This window comes from Falco biarmicus, chromosome 1, assembly GCF_023638135.1.
Source record: "Falco biarmicus isolate bFalBia1 chromosome 1, bFalBia1.pri, whole genome shotgun sequence".
NCBI classification, from domain to species: domain Eukaryota; kingdom Metazoa; phylum Chordata; class Aves; order Falconiformes; family Falconidae; genus Falco; species Falco biarmicus.
The window spans coordinates 109,862,708-109,884,183 of NC_079288.1; the positions used below are offsets into that span (position 1 = coordinate 109,862,708).

General features: G+C 41.4%; 1 protein-coding gene across 2 annotated transcripts; it reads right to left on the bottom strand.

Annotated features, from left to right (window-relative positions):
- Positions 1 to 150: 150 nt before the first annotated feature.
- Positions 151 to 20,613, bottom strand: SPARCL1 (SPARC like 1). 2 transcript variants are annotated; one of them, XM_056359980.1, is made up of 11 exons: positions 20,417 to 20,613; positions 12,478 to 12,596; positions 12,297 to 12,350; positions 8,631 to 9,797; positions 7,429 to 7,498; positions 6,665 to 6,783; positions 5,957 to 6,077; positions 5,031 to 5,167; positions 3,135 to 3,283; positions 2,033 to 2,181; positions 151 to 610 (listed from the first exon to the last, which is right to left on the bottom strand). In XM_056359980.1, the coding sequence occupies exons 2-11, from the start codon at positions 12,529 to 12,531 to the stop codon at positions 582 to 584; spliced, it is 2,049 nt and encodes a 682-aa protein (XP_056215955.1). In that variant the 5' UTR covers positions 12,532 to 12,596; positions 20,417 to 20,613; the 3' UTR covers positions 151 to 581. The 2 variants fall into 2 exon arrangements, with proteins under 2 accessions (XP_056215955.1, XP_056215962.1); XM_056359987.1 differs by lacking the exon at positions 12,297 to 12,350.
- Positions 20,614 to 21,476: the final 863 nt, after the last annotated feature.

Consider the following 21,476-nt stretch of genomic DNA (forward strand, 5'->3'; position numbering starts at 1 on the left):
AGTGCTGATTTTTTAATGTATTTTAGGAATTATGGTTTAAACACTGGTGTATATCATTTACACTCTGATTTCTTCTCCTTCCTTAAATCTATAATGAAATTTCCATTGAACTGTTGCCTTTTATTTGACAAAGTTCTGACAAACCCCATATTATCTAGGTAGACTTTCTTTTTATTTGAGCCTTCCATGCAGAATGTTAAATTGACAATACAGTAAATAAAGGAAACAAGTCCTATCTCAAGGTAGTTTTCTTCAGTGTGTGGTAAAATCCACATCCTATAATACTACTGGAGAGTTTTGTGAACAGCTTAGTCATCAGGTTAGTACTATTTATTGGTTCAGAGAGGTCATGGATACATGTGGGGAAAACACTGGTTGTTTAGCTATGAACCACTTGGAGTAGTTACATTTTTCTGCTGTTAATAAACAGAACTTTTCTGCACTTGTGTTATTTGACAGGAGTGCAGTGAACCTTGTGCCACCTTTGTCTTGAAAACTATGAAGCTGTTAATTACAGAAATAAACAGGATTCATATATTTCACCAGTTTTAGTGCAGCACTGGGATTCTGTTCAGGCAGGCTCAGAATAGGAGATTTTCATTTATGTCTTCTGCAACAAAGAAGAAAATGTTATTAACATTTGATGCCAAAGAGACATTTGTATGTTGTATCAGTGTCAAGAATGTGATGCTGTCAAGTCAGAGGGCTCATGTAGGTGAATGATGTCCCTAACAAAAACCAAGCATGGTTACTGCTGTCATATTCAGGAGCCATTCATTTAGACCCCTCTTGGCTAGGTAGTTTCTTGTTTCTAGTACTAGGTCTCCTTGATCTGTTTGTGAGTCAAGAATCCCTTCCATGCCCCTCTTCACAAATGAGTGATCCTAAACCCCTCTTTGGATGAACAATCAATCATTAGCAGCAGTATATGTGTATTACGGTAACTCCTTGCAGCTTGCTTCCACGCATGGTTTGTGACTGGTAAATTGTCATCAGAAGAACAGGAAAAATTCTGGGAGGAGTGAAGACTCTGCACGTCTGACCTCTGACCAGAATCAGCTTCCACTTAAAGTGAGGGAGTTGCTAGTAGGATTTTGAACACGTTTCTTCAGTCCGCATGCTTAGCCAAATGCCTTTGGTTTGGCTAAACCTGGATTAACCTCTGCTACTGCTACCTTTGCTTAATGACTGTCAGTATTGTTCAGCTGTCGCTTAGGGCTAGATCAGAAGAAGGAAGATTGCGAAAGAAAGCCTTACTTTGAATGTGGTCAGGCAAAATTTCAAGTGGCTGTCATGACAGCTTCTGTTCAGCTGCTGCTTATTTCTAGAGGAATCACCAGCGCAGTACTACCTAGCTTTTCCCTTTCCCAGGGAAGTCTTGATGTGGGTTGAGCTGAACCAAACATATGCCTGGCTCATTTAGGATTCAGAAACTGTCCCTGCCTATGCCTAAGCCTCCTGATGCATGCAGTCTGGTGGGTACCATCTGAGCGTGGGTACCTCTGACAAATGAGGTAAAATAGATGGTTTCACCTGCAACTACACCGTGATAGCATTTGTGTTGTATGTAGTAATCTAGAGGTAAGCATAGTCACTTGATCAGTGAGAGATCTATGGTTTTTCCCCTGCTTGACTTGAGATCTTTAAATACGTTTTCAGTCAATGTGCTTTGACCACTGATTTAAAAGTACAAGCTTGCTTTGCCTTTCCTTTGGCACTGAATGATAAAGTAGCGTTTCATGGGAGACAGATGTGTAGAACGTATGGGCTGAGACACCACACAGGAATTATTTGATGTTAAGTACAAACTACATCCCAAGTTTTTCCTCATGGAAAAGATTACTTTTTCCTATCTTTATAAAACAATTCAGAACCTTGCATCTTTTGAGTCTTCTTGTTACTGTTGGCCTCTGTGCATAGTAGCTGTGAGCTTCCAGCTATAATTTCTTTCCTGTATGTTGTGGTCTGAGAATGTGCCTAGTTTTGACAGGAATGCTTTGTCCTGTACATCTGCTTGTTCTTTTATGTTTACCTTCCTTAATCCCAAAGCAGTGGCACCATTCCTTCAAAGCAATGAGTTTGTCTTGGTCTCCATCACACTCCTGGAAGAAACGGGTTATGCAGTGTTCCATGGGAACAAGGGAGGCTCTCAAAGGCGCAAGCTCAGAGTGTGTTAATAATCTGAAAGAAAGTACAGGTATGTAGAGCTGTATTTCATTAATAAATCATCAGGAGCACCAAAGATGATCTAAAGCTGCTAGAAGATGACAGTGGTGGCTTTGACAGATGCCCCAGTGGATTCTGTTGTAGTTCTGCTTTAGTGAATCTGCCCCAGGTCTTTATGATGATATGTACTACCTGGTAAACTAAAATGTTTTAACTGTTATTTGTTCACAGACATTTTTATTATTTTTTTTTCTAAAACAAGTATTACTGTGACTTGCTCACAACTCATCAGTTATGGATTTTTGCCATTAATCTTCAGGAGATCAAGCTTGCAAAGGTACTTAGCTATGCTTTAAGACAGTAGGTGTGATCAGCACGAGGTATTGAGGACCTGCAGCCTTGAAACATGGATCCCACCACTGAGTGTCATGACCAGAAGCCTGAAATCTGAGTCACATTTTTCAGAGGCTGGGGGCTTCCTCTGAACTCTGACACTGGTGCCAACTTACCATATCTGCTGCTTAAACTCAGAGACTTCTGTAGTACTAGTTGAAAACTATGGGTACCTCGCTAATGAATTATTGCTGACAGGCCTCTGCCCTTCATACTTAGCCTGTTGCTTTTAGTTTCAGTAACAGGATCTCATGAGCCTTCTTTTCTTCCAGAGTCAGGGCATGAATAGCTATTAAAGACACTGTAGAGCTTTAAGGTGTAATACACGGTGATTATGCAAGGCAAGAGGATAGCAGGTTCTGACCTGAGACATGGCTCCAGCAAAACAATGAGAGAAGTTCTGTGTTAAAGGTGAATGCCTCCTTAGAAAGAGGGAGATAATGGCTTCTATCAGCTGAGGGACTGGTTCTGTATGTAAAGAACCCTTCAAGTGGTTTAGAAAAGTAGAACAGCCTGAGCTTAAACAGAAAATTGGAACTGAACCTGCAAAATATAGATATATATTTTTTTTTTACCTGTCAACAGGGTGGTGATCAAGCTGATGAAACTGCCAGTGCACAGGGTACACATACATGTGATAGTTTTTCTCAAAGTCATGCAGGAGCAGCTCAACTGCGTGGTTGCCAGCCACGAGGCGCTTGTCACTCTCATAGATTTTTTTGACCTGGACACAACAGAGAAATTGATATTTTTTTGTTTAGGGATGAAGATCTGTTCTGGAGAGAGCTATCTAGCAAGGAGATGGTTTGGAGAAATGAAATGTGATACAATATTACTGGGGAAACTGGGTTTAGTGTTTGTGACCATATGCAGCATGGAAAACTTGCCTCAAGTAGTCCAGATGATTTTTGTTGCTGTCTATGTCTGCTTTGGTAGTAACTAGAAAAGAAGTGAAATCTGTGTGGCTTAATAGTCAGGCTCAACTAAGCAGGACAGTACCTTCAGGTTGGTAGGAGGTGAAACTAATTTTAATCACATTTGTTCGTCTTCTATCCTGAGGCAAGCAACTCAGTTTTTGGTCTGAATAAGCCATCTCAGAAATCATTTAATTCGTACCATTTAGTATGAGATGTTCCAGATAGGTCAGTGTCCCTCTTGGTGACTCTGGAAGTAGCCTTTGGTGTGCTCAAGCATATTTTGTGTAAACCTGTTGTGACCTACTGCATGCACCTTCTACTCCAGAGTTAGAGCAGCCCAGGTCTTAGTTTAACTTGAACAATTTTCTAACAGTTGTGGCTTTTTAAGCAGTATGGCATCTGTATCTTCAAAAACAAACTACTGTCACCAAATCACCTGAGATAAATCCTTCTCTTAAAAAAAAATAATAAAAAAAGACCCAATGTTAATAGATGCTTACTCCATTTTAAGACAATGTAGTGTGATGCAGCAGGTCTACTGGTTGATAGAAAGCAGCTCTTTTCTCTTAAAACTCAGTGTCAGACTTGTGTAATTCTATTACCTTTGAATATCATGGTGTAGACAGTTCATGTGGCTAGATTAAAAGGTGCCAATTATACCCTTAACTGATGAGTCCATTTTCAGGTATTTTTGTATCGATGACCGAGTAAAAAAGGTGTGTGTCAAGAACAGAAGAGGAGCTACTTTTGGTCAGTCCAAGGGAGGGATACCCTGCCCCCATGAGGAGCCCCTAAACTCTGTATTGTAATTCTGTCTCGAATCCTGCTGTGTGACCACCCATTTGCTCAGTCTCATGAGGCCTTTGGCAGTTTTCTTCATGGTGAGTGCAAGTCTGTCCGTCTGTCCTTCCTTCCTTCCTTTGAATACCTTACCTGTGTGTTGTCAGCAGACTTTGTCACTTAATGAAAGCCAAATGGCACATGTCCTTTCAGCTCGTGCAACTTCACAGTGAGCTCTTGGCTGGCTGTTCCCTCTTTTTCTGTCTTTTAATTAGTTATCCATACTCATGCTTTCCATCTTATGCTATGGCTGCTTAGTTTCCACAAGTCCTTTGGAAAATGGCATTGACTGTGTGAATTGGATCATCCTTATCTACGTATTAGTTGATCTTTCAAAGAGGTTTCTCACAAAGCACTTCCCTGAGGAGAAGCTGTTCCATGTCTTTGCAAGCAAACAATGTTTATCTAGGTGTGCACTGATTCTGTTTTTCTGCCTCTTGTCTGCAGACACTAACTTCAAATACACTTGGCTTGCGTTTGCTTGGATAGAAGGAACATTCATAGCAGAAATGTGTCTCAGCTTAAATGAGTGTGAGGGGACATGTAAGTGTATTTTGCAACTTGTGAATCTAATTGAGTCTAAATTGCCTTAACCAGAAAGGGAATGCTCAATAGAAATGGAAGAACTCATAAGATGTGAATAACTTCTTTTCACATGGTTAGTCCAGCTCTAACAATGTAATTGCATGATCTTATTTGAAAAGGATTGCTGACCTTATTCTTTTGCTTTTCAGTTAGAAATCCAGAAGTATCCAGCTCACGTTCATAATATTGCATAAGGATGTTTTTGAGCCAGTCTCTCATCCGGAGTGGGAACTGATCCACTTCATAATCAGTACAGTGGGGGATGTCTGTGCCAAATAGGAAAGTTTTTGTTAATAAATGATCTGTTAAGTCCCTATTTGAGCTTTTCTTAGCCATGTTAGATTTGATTCTCACTAGCAGACTAGTTAAGCTTAACATCGATTGAGCTATTAATACATAAAATTGGGAATGCAGCTAATAGGTTCAATTAAATCTACAATTCATTTGTGCACATGCTTAGCTGGTTGTGCAAGCCACAACCTTCATATATGTGTGCAACTTCTGAGCAGGGCTGTGCAGTGAGGCTGAAAGCAGAGTTCTCCACAGTAAAGCAATATTCTGGCTAAGAGTGCAGTTTCCTCCTAGGGTATGCAACAATTGAATAGCTTGAAAGTAACTTCTGGCTTTTTAGACCCTGACTTCTGCATTTGGCATCTAGGTAGCTTTTTGGGTGGTTTGTTGTGTTGTTTTTTTTCAGACTTGACACTTTCATTTATTAATTAGCTGTAAAGGCTGGTTTTCTGGTCAAGGTATTAAAAAAACATCTTCAGATGCTATTGCAATGGGGGCATGTAAGACAGTACACAGGGAAGACAGGGTTGGCAACAAACTGGTGTAACCACAGGAGGAATGTCTTTAGGATCCAGATGCTTAATACCCTTAATTATAGAAGTGACTTGTTAGATATGTTTAGGGTTTTAAGGTCTTAATTAGCAGATAATTGATGCAGAAGAGGGAGAGCACAGGAAGAAAGCAAATAACTTAGAGCTAGTTGATGATTAATGCTACTGGCTCTTTATACCTAGGTGAATTCTTCATAGAAAAACAAGCCTTACATTTGCAGGAGCCCATGTAGTCTAGGTGCAGCTGGCGTCCCATTTTTGTCCCTTCAAGTTGACATTTGGTGCCAAAGAGTTGACATGTGCCATCGTAAGTCTTATTATCTGTACCACAGACCTAGAGGAGGAGTGAAAAACAAAACCACCCCCACCACCACTGTGTTGAGAGAAATTCTGGTCACTCATACAGACATTACAATAGTAAAAGTGTCAATCACTTATGGTGTGACAGTTGTGAATACCCAGAGGGAACATGTGATCAGAAGTATTGAAAGTTGTAGTTATATGCCTACATAAGGATTTGTTGTCTACTACATACCTAGTTTCAAGACGCTTGAATTTATTTTTGTATGGCAGTGATACAGTTTCTGAGATGGTACAGGATTACTACACTATATATGTACTGTATTCAGTACATGCTTTAAAACATCAAATGGTTAAATAGAACTTTTAGTGACAGGGAGAAGCTACAATCTCTAAGTGAAGCAAATCACTTTAGGTACTACGTAGCTACATGTGTTCATACTATTCTCAAGCTATAGCCAGTGAGTTTGGGTACTTTACACTTACTTTTACAATTGCTGGAATCACCCAACTGCATGCTTTTTAGGGTAGAATTAGTCTAAAGTTTAGCAGGGGAATGTGTTATCTTGTAAACATTTTAGCTGGCTTTCTTCCACGCTGTGCACTGAATGAAAGACTTACATGCTCATAGTCTTTGGTAGAAGGGCAAGCAGCAGGATCTTGGCAAATACAGCTGGGTTTCCCTTGTTTGTCCACATGGCAGACTTTACCTCTTTTGCAGTGGAAGTTCCTACATGGGTCTAGCAATCATAGCAAGAAGGAGAGACCGTTAGAGGAGATGACAGGATGCCAAGTGTTTGTCAGGTACTACTGACAGTCAAAGCAAAATACAGTCCAGTGTTCACCAATAAGTCAAATACTTTCTGTAAGTTTGTTAGAATGCAGCTGGATCTTGTATTCAATAAAGCCAGCCAACTTTAAATGAGAAATTTTGTGAGACATCTAGCAGTCCCAGGTTTGAGTTGGATGGGGAAATAAATTTCTCAGAAAAAGCTGTTTCTTCTGTAAGGCCTGACATTCACTTCCAGCTTCCTTTGAAACATATCCTTTCTGTCCTTGCTAAATCCAGCACTGGCACTTGTCCTAAATTCAGGCTACTGTTCTGAAACTGAACTGTTTCAATGCAAGATAATTCCTATTCCAGTATAACTGACACAAAAATTTGTGCACTGTCTACAACTCTTTTCCACAAACAAATGAGTAAATCCAAGGGTGTATGGAAGGGATTTTCTGGGAACATAACTGTAATACAGGATTATGCACAAGCAGAGTTCAGTCATGTGAAATTGTGTGCTGCCACAGGCAGAAAAGAAATGCAGACCAGCAGATTCTCCAGCTGCCGAGAGCTAGCAGTTACATGATGGCTTTGCTTGTTTGTGGCTTACCCAAGAGAGCCTTCTCGCTCCTGTTGCTTGCACTTTCCATCTCACTGTCAGAACTGCCTGTAGTCTTAACCTGTAGAGTCACAGAGACATTGTGGTAAGTCTTGGGAAGAAAAAAAGTACTTGGACAAAATTTTTTCAGGTACAAATACAGAGCTGACTGAGGCGCAGTTTGCTCTGCTTGCAGCAGAACGAGGTTGCTGTGCAGAATGTGTGAGAAATGCATAAAGCCTCTGGTAGTATTAAGGCACTCCGTCATTTGGGGCGGGAGGGGGGAGGGAAGTAGGAGATGGAGAAAGAGACAGGAACTCAGTAAGGTCTGAGCACCTGGAAGTTCTGTAGTACTTGACATACAGCACCATAGTACCTTGAGGTTGGCAGAACTGGTGCTTCAAGTCTTAGTTTGTACTGGGGCCCTCCAGTCAGTGAGCATGAATTGCCTCTTAATACTGCCTGGGAGCAGCATCACCATGAGCTGCCAGGCCGAACACGTGAAGAAGGAGAAAGGAAGGATAAGTCTTCAGTTTCGACCCTTCTTTGGTGCTGTGGGGAGGTGCCTGCCCTCTTTCAAATTGATGCCTCCTATCTTTTTCTAATATTACAGGTCCTTATTTAACAGGCATATGAAAACTCAGTCCTTTCTTTTGAAGAACACCCGCTGGTTATCTAATGGCTCACAGGGCTATGTGAGATCTGGGTGCAACATCCTCCTTTGCTGAAGGGACAAAGCCCACATCCTTCATTTTGTGTGGGAGTGCCCTTGCCACTAGGATAGTAATTAATCTGGGGACTCTAGCCCTGCCTTTCTAAGCCGTTTACTTTTGTATGGCAGTGTTTAAAAATCTTTGGGAAAGAGAAGCGAACAGGTTTTCCTAGTTGGCTTGAGACTGGGTTCCAGGTTTTGCACCTATGTGTCCATATTTATTTGTATGTTTTGTTACACAGCCCATTGGAGCTGGAGCTCTTAATATGAGTTGTACCAAAAAGGAAGTGAGCACGATTCATCTAAATGTTGTATGCGGAGTGATGCAGCATGAACCAGATGAATGGTGAGAAAAGGGGAGATGAGACTTCTGTGTATTAACAAAATATTATACCCGTTTTTCTCCAAAATGTCCTTTCAATCATCGTGAAATTAAATTTGGGACTTATGTCATTCCCCCTGCTTTTTGTAGTATTCTAACTGTATTTTAAAGAGAATTTACCTTATTCTCACTTTCCATTTTCATGCTCTGAACAGAGCTAGTCGTTTCCAGTTGTTGCTCACTGTCAGAGTTAGGTGGCTCATGATAGTAGTCATCTTGTTCAGAGTGAATAAGGTCTTTAATCTTGACATGTTGGTAATCCTCAGTCTTTATATAAACTGCAGTGTCATCTTCGGTGGTTCCTTCCCCTTTGTGCTCAGTGCTGGTGTTCTCCTGGTCATTACTCTGGATTCCCTCCTCTTCCTGATAGGCTGATTGTTTCCAGGTGTTGCTGAGATAGTCCTCACCATCAACATCACCACTGTCATGATCATCATCATCAGCATTACTGTCCACCATATCTCGTCTCTTCACCACTGTGTTGTGATCACTCTGATAGTTTACTTGAGTGTTGTCGGTCTTCTCTTGGCTTTGCCATTTGTCATCCTGATCTTCATTATGGGTTCTTCGAGAGAGGGAGGTTTCTCCTTTATAGGATTTCTTCTGGCTGTTTTCCCTCTCTTCTGCCTCTAGGTCAAATTTCTCACCATGTCTTTTGGTTATCCGGATTGGTTGACTGGAATCTCTCAACATTTCATCAGATTGCATACTGTTTTCATTTTGCTGTCTTTTGTATTTGTCACCTTGATTTGTCTGGTGGCCTTTGTGCTTCGTATCTCTGTAATCAGTTTCTTCACCCCATTCCTCATCCTCTTCTATCACACCTTCTTCATCACTTTCACTGTTTTTTTCAGCTAGGCCAACTGTATTTTTATTGTATTTCCACGTGTTGTGCTCATGGTCAAGACTGAGAGCATCCACTGGATTTTCTGTGTTGCCTAAAACGTGTCGACTGGCTGTATTGCTGTGTTTCTCGTGCCTCCTGAACTGGTAGTGCTCAGAGCTGGACTGTTCTCTGCCACTGCTTCCAGAGTCACTGTCCTGGTTATCAGAAGCCAAAACTGGTTTGTTGTGCAGCGCAAGGAAATTGATGCTTTTTAGACTGTTTTTCACTTGATGCTCGCTACCGGTTCTTCCTTGTTTTCTAGTGGTCTGGGGCTCGTCCCTGTGCTCAGCATGTGGTACTGACCCCTCTGGGTTTAGGTTTTTGTGACTGGGCAGCAAATCACCCTTGTCTACATACCCTGTGTTGTCTTCCTTTGGGGCTTCGGGGTGAATATCTTCAGTCTTAAAAATTAAAAAATTAACAGGTAGGTTAATAAATCTTAGAATTTATTTGAAGTCAATGGAACGTTATTTTTGCCTTGTATTACAAGAAGGGGGATGTGATACTCATCTTCCTACATAGATAAATGCGAGGCCTGTGAAAAGAGGAGCAGGGTGAGAGAGAGCACCTTTCACAAGGTGGTGTGTAGTAATTTCTGAATGCACTGCATCTTAACTATTTCATAATCATCTACTTTGTCTGATACATCATTGCTTCCTCGCTGAATTAATCAGGAACTATTGTATTTGGTGGCAAGTACAGTATCGTAAGCTCATAAGCAGGTGTTTGAGTGGCTTTTTTCTTTTTTTGCGTGCTGTCAAACTAACAGCAAAACTACTAACTTCAGTGGAAAAGGTTCAAATGCTCGAGGAGAAAGCAGGTATTAAAATGATTGTTAGCTCTTGCTGTAGCAATTGACTTTCTATTGCTGTTAGTATCACAGCAGCTGCTGGGTGAGTACAGGCACTTCCAATAGCAGCAACATCTGGCGTATTTCTGAACACCGCCTATGGATATTCAGTATTCCTTATTGCTTACTACAATATAGCACCTGATGTTGATTTTCCTTAAAGCTTTAGGGGGGGTTATTTATGAGAAAACTTCTCAGTGCCCAAGTTGCTGGAACAGCGTTTCCTTTAGTGTGGGCAAAGTCATGACGGCTTGGAAACAAACGCTCCACTAACAAAAAGTTACACAGATTAAAAAGAAAAATTTAAAAATGGCAGGATTAGAAATATTAGTTTGGTTCTTGGCAGATCAGCTGTAATCTATTTCCTAATGTCAAGGTGGTATTTGAATTTTTTAGTTTTGTCTTTTGCCTAGCGTACTTGCTGGTGCAGGAAAAGTACAAGGCAATATATTCACTATCATTTCCAACTCTTAACTTTTTCAGGGAAAGATTGTATGTTTGCTGAAATCTAACAGAAATTTAGTGAAGAGCTTTTACAGTTTAAATGCACATTTCTTGAAGACCTTATCAAAAGTGATCTAGGTGTTACCAAGCATCTCAAGCTGATATTAAAACATTTGAAAATTAGGTTTCAGGAGCAGGGGTTTTATTCCATGTGGTTTGGGGCACTGCTGTATACAGTGTGTTATATGTCTGTAAGTTTAAGCAAAACACAGTCTTCTGTGAAGGGCTTCTAGTTCTGTAGAGTTAGAAAGCATAAGGCTAAACAGTCATTGTCTATTATGGGTGTTTGAAGCAGTAGTTTGGGAAAGATGTGGCTCACATCTTGACAGAGAGCCTCATTATGTGCCGCAACCTCAGTGCACAGATGTGTCTGGATGTGGCTTTCAGGTGCTGCTTTCTGTTATACCTTTGTCCCAGGATAAAAGAAACCTTTAGAACTCAGTTGCTCATCAAGATACTTGGGTCTCTTAACATGATGTTAAATTTCAGCCATTGTAGCTGTCATTAGTTATTATTAGGGGACAACCGGCTTTTGATAATTGTTGCATATTCACTTGGAACTGATGATTTTTCAGGTATTGCAATGGTTTGTTTCGATGCAAGTATCTTCTGTATGAGTTGTTTCTGGGAGACAGTTGTAGGCTGCAGACTAGTGTTTATAATATAATTTGTTCTGCTGGATACTTCATTAAGAAAAGTTAATTTTTTGGTTTTCATAATGCGAAGCGCCATCCGGATTGACATGAAGTGCATTTGGAAAGCTGCATAGTGGGATATAATTCATAACTTTAAAAAAAAGACTAGCATAAGAGTTGGGATTTTGCATTTCTTACTACAGAGCATGCTCTGAATTTAGTTGTTCCAAAACATTTGTTGGCTTGGAGCCAAGGTCCATTGTGTCTGAGCCACAAATGCTCAGCAGAATGGTGCAATAAAAAGGAATTTTAATTTGGGACAACCATGAATGTAAAACTGTGAGCTCTATCATTAGCGTGCATATATGGCATAGGGCTGCTGAGGTCATCTGTGGGATTACCATGAGGGCTGTGTATCTGGCTTGTCAGCCACAGTGTACTTTTTCAAGATGAGCCGTAGCAATGCTCTGTATTGCAAATAATGAAACACGTCGTGGCTAAAAGTCTTACGTGCTTGAGTGTGTCACTTGGAGTGACAAATTGAGGATTGCGTCCTCCTTGTTTACTGGAGCAGTGATAACCACAAGTTCAGCTCTCAGTGGAGCTTATTGTTTGTTTGAATATGGGTGTAATGATTATACGTGGGGTTTCATTCAATTTTTTTCAAGTAAGTGAAACTTCTGTTGTGAGCTTTAGGTTTCATCCTGTTCTGTTTCTAGCTATGTAATACATGAGGCATGAGATGCTTGGTACTGATTCTTGAGGTCGGGCTGCCTACTTTTTTTTTTTTTTTTTTTTTTTTTTTTGACCTAAATCCATTTGCCAACCACTCTATATGTGCTAATGTGTTTTATATATTTGAGATGAATAATATATGTTGCTTCTTAATGTTTAAAGAACAGGAAGAGTACCTTTTCTGGAGGTTTCTGTCCATGGATTCCGAGTTTGTAGTGTAAAGAATGGGTCTAGAATAGACAAATACATTCAATATGTGCATGTAAATAAAATTCTTGTACAGGTCAATGGGACAGCACAGAGAATTCACAGAATGGGAACTAAGTGCTCAGTAGTCATAGCATGAGGAGGACTTACTGGAATAGCAAAAGCTGATCCTGTGAGACAAATGAAGAGAGCTACAGCCTTCATGGTTTTCTGATCTCGTAGAGGACAGTAGTTAATGGTACAGTGGGTAGGGTTTAGAGGTTTCCTTTCTGCAAGCAACATGAAAAGAAATAAAGTTAGGATTTGGGTATAATGGTCTGATAGAAGACAGGTAGAGGCTGCTGTAACTTGCTTAGCATGAAGATTCATAGAACTTCCATGCAGTGTCCTGTTGTATGTAAACTCAGGTGTTAGACCAGCTTATCTAGAGGACGTTTTGGTCTCAGTTGTTTTACAGGACTTGAATTATATGCTGTGTTCACAAACTCCAGTGGTGTTACTGAAAGGCAGTTATTAATGTATATAGGTTCAGCCCTGTAAATCTTTATCCACTCTTCTGACATACTACTTTGTCTCAGAAATAAATACAAAGAGACATTTTTTACAATGCCTGTTTGTGGCATCTCTATGGCCAAGATGTCTTCTGGCTGCTCTCCCTTGTGGCTGTAGCAACAAGAATTAAGTGGTGAAGTTCTGCTCAGAAGGTCTGAAAGCCTAGAAATGCTGTCCACGCTGCTTGATGGATGGGTGCTGTCCTGCCTGGGAAGCAACAATTCCAACTCTGCTGTGCAGTAGTGTGCAAGATGGATCACTGGAAGAATATGCAATGCATTACAAATTTCTTCAGTCTGTGCTAATGTCCTCATGTGAGTGAAAGACAGGCAACTCATTTTTACCTCAGATGTCATCAGCAAATTTTCTTACTTTTGCAGTGCATGTGAACTGGGAGTTTCTATGCCTGTAGCTGTATCACAGAGGAAAGCAAAAATAAACGAGTTATATTGTTTGTTTCCTCTCCCCTCTTTTTTACTGTATGCTTTCTTACGCTTTATAATTTCTTTCTGTTCTTTTTTCTGTATTCATGCAAATTCAGTAGGATTTTTACTGTGCTTCTGTTTCGCTTCTCATTCTGCTGGCTGTTCTTCCTTGGAAATTGTTGTCTTGGTCTTCACCCCCCCTTGCCCTTTAAAATTTTTTCACTTTCTGCATAACACATCCTTTTTCTTTGTTTCCCTGTTTCCTAATGAAACGTGTGTTGCTGTGTTCTTAGTTGAAGGACATCACGTCTTTTGCTGGTTGAATTCCTTGGCATGTGAGGAAACCAGCAGTGATTTCAGCCAGTTAGGTCAACCATATTCAGTCACATGAGGCTCAATGTATAGTTTTAAAATGTTGTTCACCCAGATGTTCTTTCCTGGGGTGGGGAAGGAACTCAAAACCCCAAAAAGAAAACTCTAGGGAGCTTGTGTTTATGGGGGCCAAAATGGTGAAGCAAGAAGGAAGGACTTTTGAGCATTACATGGATATTTTTTTTTCCTATTTTTTTTTCTTTTGATGTAGAAGCTTGCAAAAGCATACTGGCTACTGCTATGCTTAGATCTGAAGCGTACACTTTGGAAGATCCCTGTGTTATACATTATTTAATGTCAATATCTTTTAGTTAATGAAGAGCAAAATGCGTCGTTAGTGGGGCATATCTAGTATGCAAATGATTTTTCTTGCAGTTAACTGATGTAGCCCCCAAATTATTATTATCTCTTTGGAATTTAGTTAAGATGTTTTCAGAGGGAAAGACAGAATAAAACAAAAGCCATTAATGAGCATAAGCAAGATGCCTTACTGGACTGTGTAAGTGCAGCCACTTCAGATCAAGGCAAGTTTTGCTAGACTGAGGGTCATGCAGGCGACTTGCCAGAAACTCAGAGGCATAATCTGATTTCATGTGTAGCCCTAAAAACTATATACTGTGCTTTTGAAAGCCTGGCAAGTGCCGGAGGAAAGAAGAATTTGAATGTCAGGTAGTCTTGATTTCTGTTTCTCTTTGCTTCTGGTGAACGACACAGCTCTGCGCATGTTACTTAACTGAATTTCTAAAAACCTCATTTGTCATATTTGTTTTGGTAAGCTAGTTAAAGAGCTATAAATGAAAAGCTCTGCGTGTTGTATTGTATTTATAATTATATTTTGCTAACTTGTGTCTGTCACTGACTGAAAAGTTGCCTTTGCCACCTTTGTCCAAATAAAGAAAAAGTGGTTGGAATAAATCTTTGAGTTAAGGTGGCAGGTCAGGGCTTTTGTATTATTCCTCTTAGTAACTAGCCCGCAGTGGTCCATAAGAAGCATGTCTGTGATTATTGGGAATGGACATAGTCTCATTTTTTTTCTAGTCATGGTAGTCCAAATGAGTTGCAAGGTTTTACAGTACTTCCTCCAGTAGGATAATCTATTCCAAACATTAAGTAGCATTTCAAAACACACTCTTAAACTGTAATGCATGTGCAAGTATTGCCAGTGTTGATTCCTGGGATTTGCCTTTCTGGATATGGCAGCAATACTAATTCCTATGCAGTAAGTGTTTCCTCCCACTGTTTTCAGAGCAATGAGATTTGAGATTTAGGTGATGCCTCTTAGTGGACCTGATTGCTCTCAGTTAACCGTGTGATTCTGTGTCTCCTGCCTGTGATGCCAGTCCCATTTGCAACTGGTGGCTGGAAACTGCCAGGCAAGTTCAGTAGCTACAGTAAACCAATTTATTTTTTCAGTGCTGGTGGTGCTCGTGAAGGGAGAGCAGTAGGGGAATTTGGGATGGCAGATAAAAGCTGCAAGGTCAATCACAACAGCCACTTCAACAAGGAGGAAAAAAAAAATATCTTTGTACAATGAACTGTGTCCTCCAGGGGTGAAAGGAGTGTTTCTGTTGGTGTCACTCCATGTTTGGTTAGGCTCTGGGGGCTTGGTTGCGCAATATGCCAAGACCTTTTGCCAGAATCCAGGAGAACCTTTTTGCTTGCTGCACGTAATTCATGTGAAGGGTTTTCAGGTGGTTTGCTGGAGCAGGAGCCAAGGGATTTGCAGCTTGAAGGGTAAAGCTCTTAGTGAGAGGGGAAAAAACCACAAGGAACTCTTCCTGCAAGCCTACAGCCCTTCTTGCTGCAAAGGTTGTGGCTTATGGCAGTGGGATTTTTGTATTTGCTCATAGTCTTTCAGCGTTAGAAAGGAAAAGTCATTTTTGCTGGAGTAATAGAATAGACAGCCTGAGCAGGTGCACAGATGAGAAAGCTCTTGTGGGTTGTATGTAATACATGGCAATTAAGACGATGGTGATGGAAGAAATTAAGCATTAGCTAATTGTCATGCAATGCACAGATCTGCATTGTGGCATTCACTTTTCTTGCACTGAAAATGTGAAGACATTGTGTTCTTGCTTTAATTTCCTAATGTGTCCTACAGAACAGAATTTCTAAACCCAAGCTTTTTGTAACATCTAAGATTAATAGAACTGTCAGCAAAGAACTATTACACAAGAAGCTATTTTTAAAAGCAAGCAGACATCCCTCTAGAGAAATGTAGTCACTATACTCCGCAGGAAAATCTGTAGGAAAACTTAGCCAAAGGATGAATATGAAATTTCTTGAATATCGTTGGTTTTGACCAAGAAATGAGGAATTTAACAATACTTCAGCTTGGGGTATTAAGAAAGCAATGCTAACTAGGTGCGTTGGGTTTGTGTGGCAAGGTTTTTGTAGCAGGGGAGCTACAGGGGTGGCTTCTGTGAGAAGCTGCTGGAAGCTTCCCCCATGTCCAACGGAATCAATGCCAGCCGGCTCCAAGATGGACCCACCGCTGGCCAAGGCTGAGCCGGTCAGCAGCAGCGGTAGCGCCTCTGGGATAACATATTTTAGAAGGGGATGGAGGGGGGGTGGGAAACAAAGGCAACTTCAGCCAGAGAAGAGGGGAAGGAGAGTGTGTAAGAGCAGCGACTCTGCAGACCCCAAGGCCATTGAGGCAGGAGGTGTCCAGGCACTGGAGCAGAGATTCCCCTGCAGCCCATGGTGAAGCCCATGGTGAGGCAGGCTGTGCCCCTCAGCCCGTGGAGGTCCATGGTGGGGCAGATACCCACCTGCAGCCTGGGGAGGGCCCCGTGTCAGAGCGGGTGGATGCCTGAAGGAGGCTGTGATCCCCTGGGCAGCCTGTGCTGGAGCAGGCTCCTGGGAGGGTTTGTGGAGAGAGGAGCCCAGGCTGGAGCAGGTTTGCTGGCAGGACTTGTGACCCCATGAGGGACCCACACTGGAGCAGTCTGTTCCTGAAGGACTGCACCCCATGGCAGGGACCCACACTGGAGCAGTGTGTGAAGAACTGCAGCCTGTGGGAAGGTCTTACGCTGGAGAAGTTTGTGGAGGACTGTCTCCCATGGGAGGTACCCCATGCCAGAGGTGGGGAAGGGTATTGAGGAGCCCTCCCCCTGAGAAGGAAGGAGTGGCAGAAATAATGTGTGATGAACTGGCCAACACCCCCATTCCCTGTCCCCCTGTGCTGCTGTGGGTGAGGAGGTAGAAAAAATTGGAAGTAAAAAGTTAAGCCTAGAAAGAAGGTGGGGGGTGAGGTGTTTTTAAGATTTAGTTTTATTTCTCATTATCCTACTCTGATTTGATTGGTAATAAATTAAACTGATTTCCCCAAGTCAAGTCTGTTTTGCGCGTGGCAGTACTTGCTGAGTGACCTCTCCCTGTTCCTATCTCAACCCATGAACATTTCATTCTATTTTCTCTCCCCTGCCCAGCTGATGAGGGGAGTGATAGAGCAGCTTTGGGCACCTGGCGTCCAGCCAGCATCAATGCAGATGTCCTCCACTCCTTTTTCATGCTTGGAAAAAATACATTTTGCTTGAAACTTGGAAGAGGCAAGTTATTTATTCCATTGCAGTGGGTTCCCAGCAGGATACAGGTAGCTCAACTTAAAATGGGGGTGGGGGAGTTGCTTTTCTTGGTGTGGATGTGATAATTGCTCTGAGTAAACAGACCCTGAATGACCCTTTTTCAGGGGACAGCTACTGAGCTGAGGTGGAGCTAAGGGTGCTTTGGTGCACTTGGTCTTACTGAACACAGATGCAGCGGGCAGTGTTAGTCAGCTCCAAGGTAGGATCCTGCAGCTGCTGCGCAGTTGAAGTACATCCAGCTTGTGAAAGCCTCTGCCGGGACTTGAGCCAAGTTGCTTTATGAAGAGGAGTTGCCTCTCTGAGTATAGGCTGCAGGCAACAGCCCTTCCTTGGCATCTCTGTATCCATCCGGGGGCCTGCTGAGCATGGCGATCGTCAGTTCCAGCCTGTGATCAGACTTACAGAAGTGTATGGTGAGGTAACTGAAACCTCTGATAGATCAGTAGGTTTTAAAAACCAAATGCTTACCCATCTGCTTGGCTTGCTGAACTTGCCGACACTAACACTTTCCCCCCCTCCAGTAAGGAGAGCTGGAAAAATGGATTACAAGTTGAATGTCAGTTTCTACTTAAGAGAAGTACTTTTAAAAACCCAGTGCCATTTAGAGGCTCATGACTGTGTGTCTTCTGTTTGGCAACCCAAAGGTTATGACTCAACAGTTCAAGTTTTTTTAGCTGAGATGACTGCTCGAGACCTTCAGTTGTGGAGACTGCTGCTCAGCAGTTATTTCGCTCCTTGTGGTTCTGCAGTTGCTGGTATCTTTGCTGAAAATCAAGCGATGTGCTCTTGAGGATCAGAGGGACTGTGAGCTTACCCTCAACAGGAAGACTGCACAAGGGCTGTCATTAAAATTGTGTCAGCATTCACTCGAAATACTGATCAATGACATTATTTTTGTCTAGAGAGCTTGAAGTAATGGCATCTGGCATGCCAGCTAGTCTTGCCTGTCCTTCTCAGCTAATGCTGTACCACATGCATTTTGTACACCAGTCCAGCTCAGTCACCCAGGAACTTCACCCGGGTTCACTGCTTCTCATTGCTTATAGCAGGAAGTCTGCATCTTTAACTGAAAATCAGAGAATTTCAAAAACAGATGAGATGCCAAGTGCAGTCTTTCCTGTTCTCTCTGTATTTTGTTTCTGATTCAGTATTGTTGTCAGCCACTGAAATAGAAAACCTCATGCAGCTGAGACCTAGCAGATTCTCTTGCTTTTTGAAATGCCATCCAGAAATTATGAGCTTGCAAAGGCTGTGGCTGAAGGTGACAAATGCCTCATGTTTAACAAAAGAAACGACACAGACTGACCTACTTTCAGCTCTGGCATTGGCAGAAAACTGCACAGGCTTTTGTCATTGGACCTAACTCTAGAAGATGCAGTTGCCCAATCTCCTGCCATTGCTAATGAGCATGGATGTTGTCTGGCATTTAGAAAAGAGATCTGGGAAGACAAAGGGTCAACTTTGGAACTCAGTTTCTCATTGTGTAGCGTGGGCACGAATGCTCATTTCATGAAGATGAGACTTGGGTAATAAGCTTTTGTAAAACTGCAAAGTGAAATGTTTTAAGACATGATTTTCATAATTATTAAAATTACAGAGAAATTTCAGAGTTGAGCTTTCACATATTCCCAAAGTATCACTGAAAAATCATGTAATGTGATTTATTTTTTTTTAAATCACCCCTTTGAAACTTTTGAACTGCAATAAAATCAGATGTCTTGTAATTATTGGAAGAGGTCTCTGCTTGGTGCTGTGTCAGGCTTGTTAGCAAGAAATGTTGATGCCCACATCTTCACTGATAAATGCGGTAAAGATGTAGTTCTTGTAGCCAGGTGATGATCACAGCTCTAGAACTCTGAGTGGATGGAGTTTTCTGTACAAGGGGAAATTCATGAGCATGGAAACAGAATTCTCTGTGCAGTGTCTGTTCTTTCTATAACCAAGATGTACACATGATATTCTTAAATTGCAACTGGTACAGCACATTCTTATGTCTACGTGTGTTTCAAAAGACTTTGTTGAAAGTGTTTCTGTATATGTGTTATATATGTGTATAACCTAGTTCATGTGTGCACATATATAAAAATGAAAGACAGAGTCTGAGGCAGAGATCTGAGTAAAAGAGATTGTAATAGAAAAGTAAATACCAAAGCATAAAACTTTTCCACTCATTCTGTACCAGTAAATAACCGCTGATGAGAGTTGATCCCTGTGATGCTACCAATTGTACAGCTGCAAAAGCCATTGGCCTTAAGTCCTTGATGGCTGGATGCACAACCCCCCCCCCCCCAAAAAAAAAAAACACCAACAAACAACCACCACACCAGTATTTCAGGACATGTTAAACCAGTTTTTAAATAAATAATTCTAATTATCTTAATGTAATTGTTTGAACTGTTATACTACTACCATTTGATTTTATTTTTTACTTGTTGAGATCTGGAGGTTTAGGTTTCTGAGCCCTGTCCAGTTCTAGTTTAAGTGCAGTTCAAGCCAAAAAGAGCTGCTTTGATTTAATTTGGGAAGGGTCAAAATGAGACCTCTTCAGTGGCCAAAATTATTTTCTCTATTTGATATCATTTGATGGGTTTTGTTGTCTCTCAGAATCTGCATCTCCTTCATAGATGTCCTATTTGCTACAGGTTTTTGCTAGTTCTACCAACACCTTAATGAAAGGTTCCTCCAAGACCAGCCACAGTTTCTGTCAGGATGAATTTACTTGTTGTGGCCTTGTCTGTTGGATTAAGGTTCCTGAACTGATGTTACAGGAGGTTGTGAGAAGTGTTGGGCAATCAGGCTGTGCCATGGGTTTCAGCCGGATGATTGTATGCTTCTGCAAGAGTTATGTGTTTTGCTTGACTCTTGTTGGCAATTGTATAATGTTTTATTGTTTTGCAGGATCACAGGAAAAATAATGGTCCCAGTGGTAAGATAAAGGTCATCATCTTCAACACAATAACCGTACAGTGGTTTCTCTTCTAAAGAACATTTCTTCTGTTCTAGACATAAACACCTGAAATGATTTATCCTTAAAACAAACAACAATACTCTATGAAAGCTTCAGCTATTTTACAGTAAGTGAAAAAAGAATTTGCAGAGGGTTAGATACAAAGCATTCTAAGGTTTTCATTAAAAATAAAGAAGAAACAGTACCGTGGCAGTAGAAGAGGTGCTCCTTCTTGGTTAGCCACTGCTGAACTGGAAATCCTTGAGCCTTGCAAAATCTTGCTGCTTTTCCTGTGATGTATATGGACTCTCTCAGCAAGTGTGTTTTGCTGTAAGCTTCAATGAAGGAAGGTGATGCTCTATGGGTCTTGGTAAAACTAAAGGAAACAATCTCCTAGGCTTCCATGGGATGAGGCGGGGGGGTAGTGGGCTGGTGTAATTCTGCTGAAGTAATTGAATGAGAAAGACCATTCAGTGTTCACAGGCTCTGGGCCAGTGGAGCTCAGCCATTGTGTGGGAAGGACATATTTAGTCTTCTGTGGGGAGGGGAGCCAAAGGGTGCAATAGTTTCTGCTGCATCGGCTGGCCCCAGAAGAGCTGAACTAAGGGATCAGCCGAGGTGGTCACGTTGTGGGCCCGGGGGAAGGTAAAGCACAGATGATGCCGGTCCTTGCTAAACTTTTCAGTGTTTTTTTCAGTGTGCTGTACATGATGTGTGTAAGCTGGTGAAAAGCAAGAAGGTAGGGAAATGAAGAGCAAAGCTCTAAATAAAAAATGTAAAAAACAAGATCAGTTGGAGAGTCTGGTATAACAATTAGGAATTAACTATTTAGAAGCTGTTGCCATGGCTGCGCTGTCTGATAGCGACAGTACAGAGCAAGCCAGTCTGAGTGTGAAAGCCTCTCCAAGTGGTGTCTGCCTGCAACAGATGCTATGTGGCTTTTGCTTTCGTAATGGTTCAGTATTAATGATTCAGTGTTAATGAGTTTAATCTGTCTTTTTTTTCTTCCCGTATCATTATTCCATAAAATGCACTTCCTGAACTGGAATACTTTCTGGGAGGTTTTCAGATCAGAAATAGTGGAGTGGATGCACCAGCATAAGACCAGAGGCATTTCCAGTGGTGTATGTGGTAAAGTCAGCACATCAGGCCTCAGTTTCCCATTCTGCCAGTATCATGTATTGCTAAAGAGGATGCTTTGCATATTGTGCTGACATGATTGGAAAAGAGGTCAAAGTAAAATGAAATAAGGTGTGTGAATGGTAA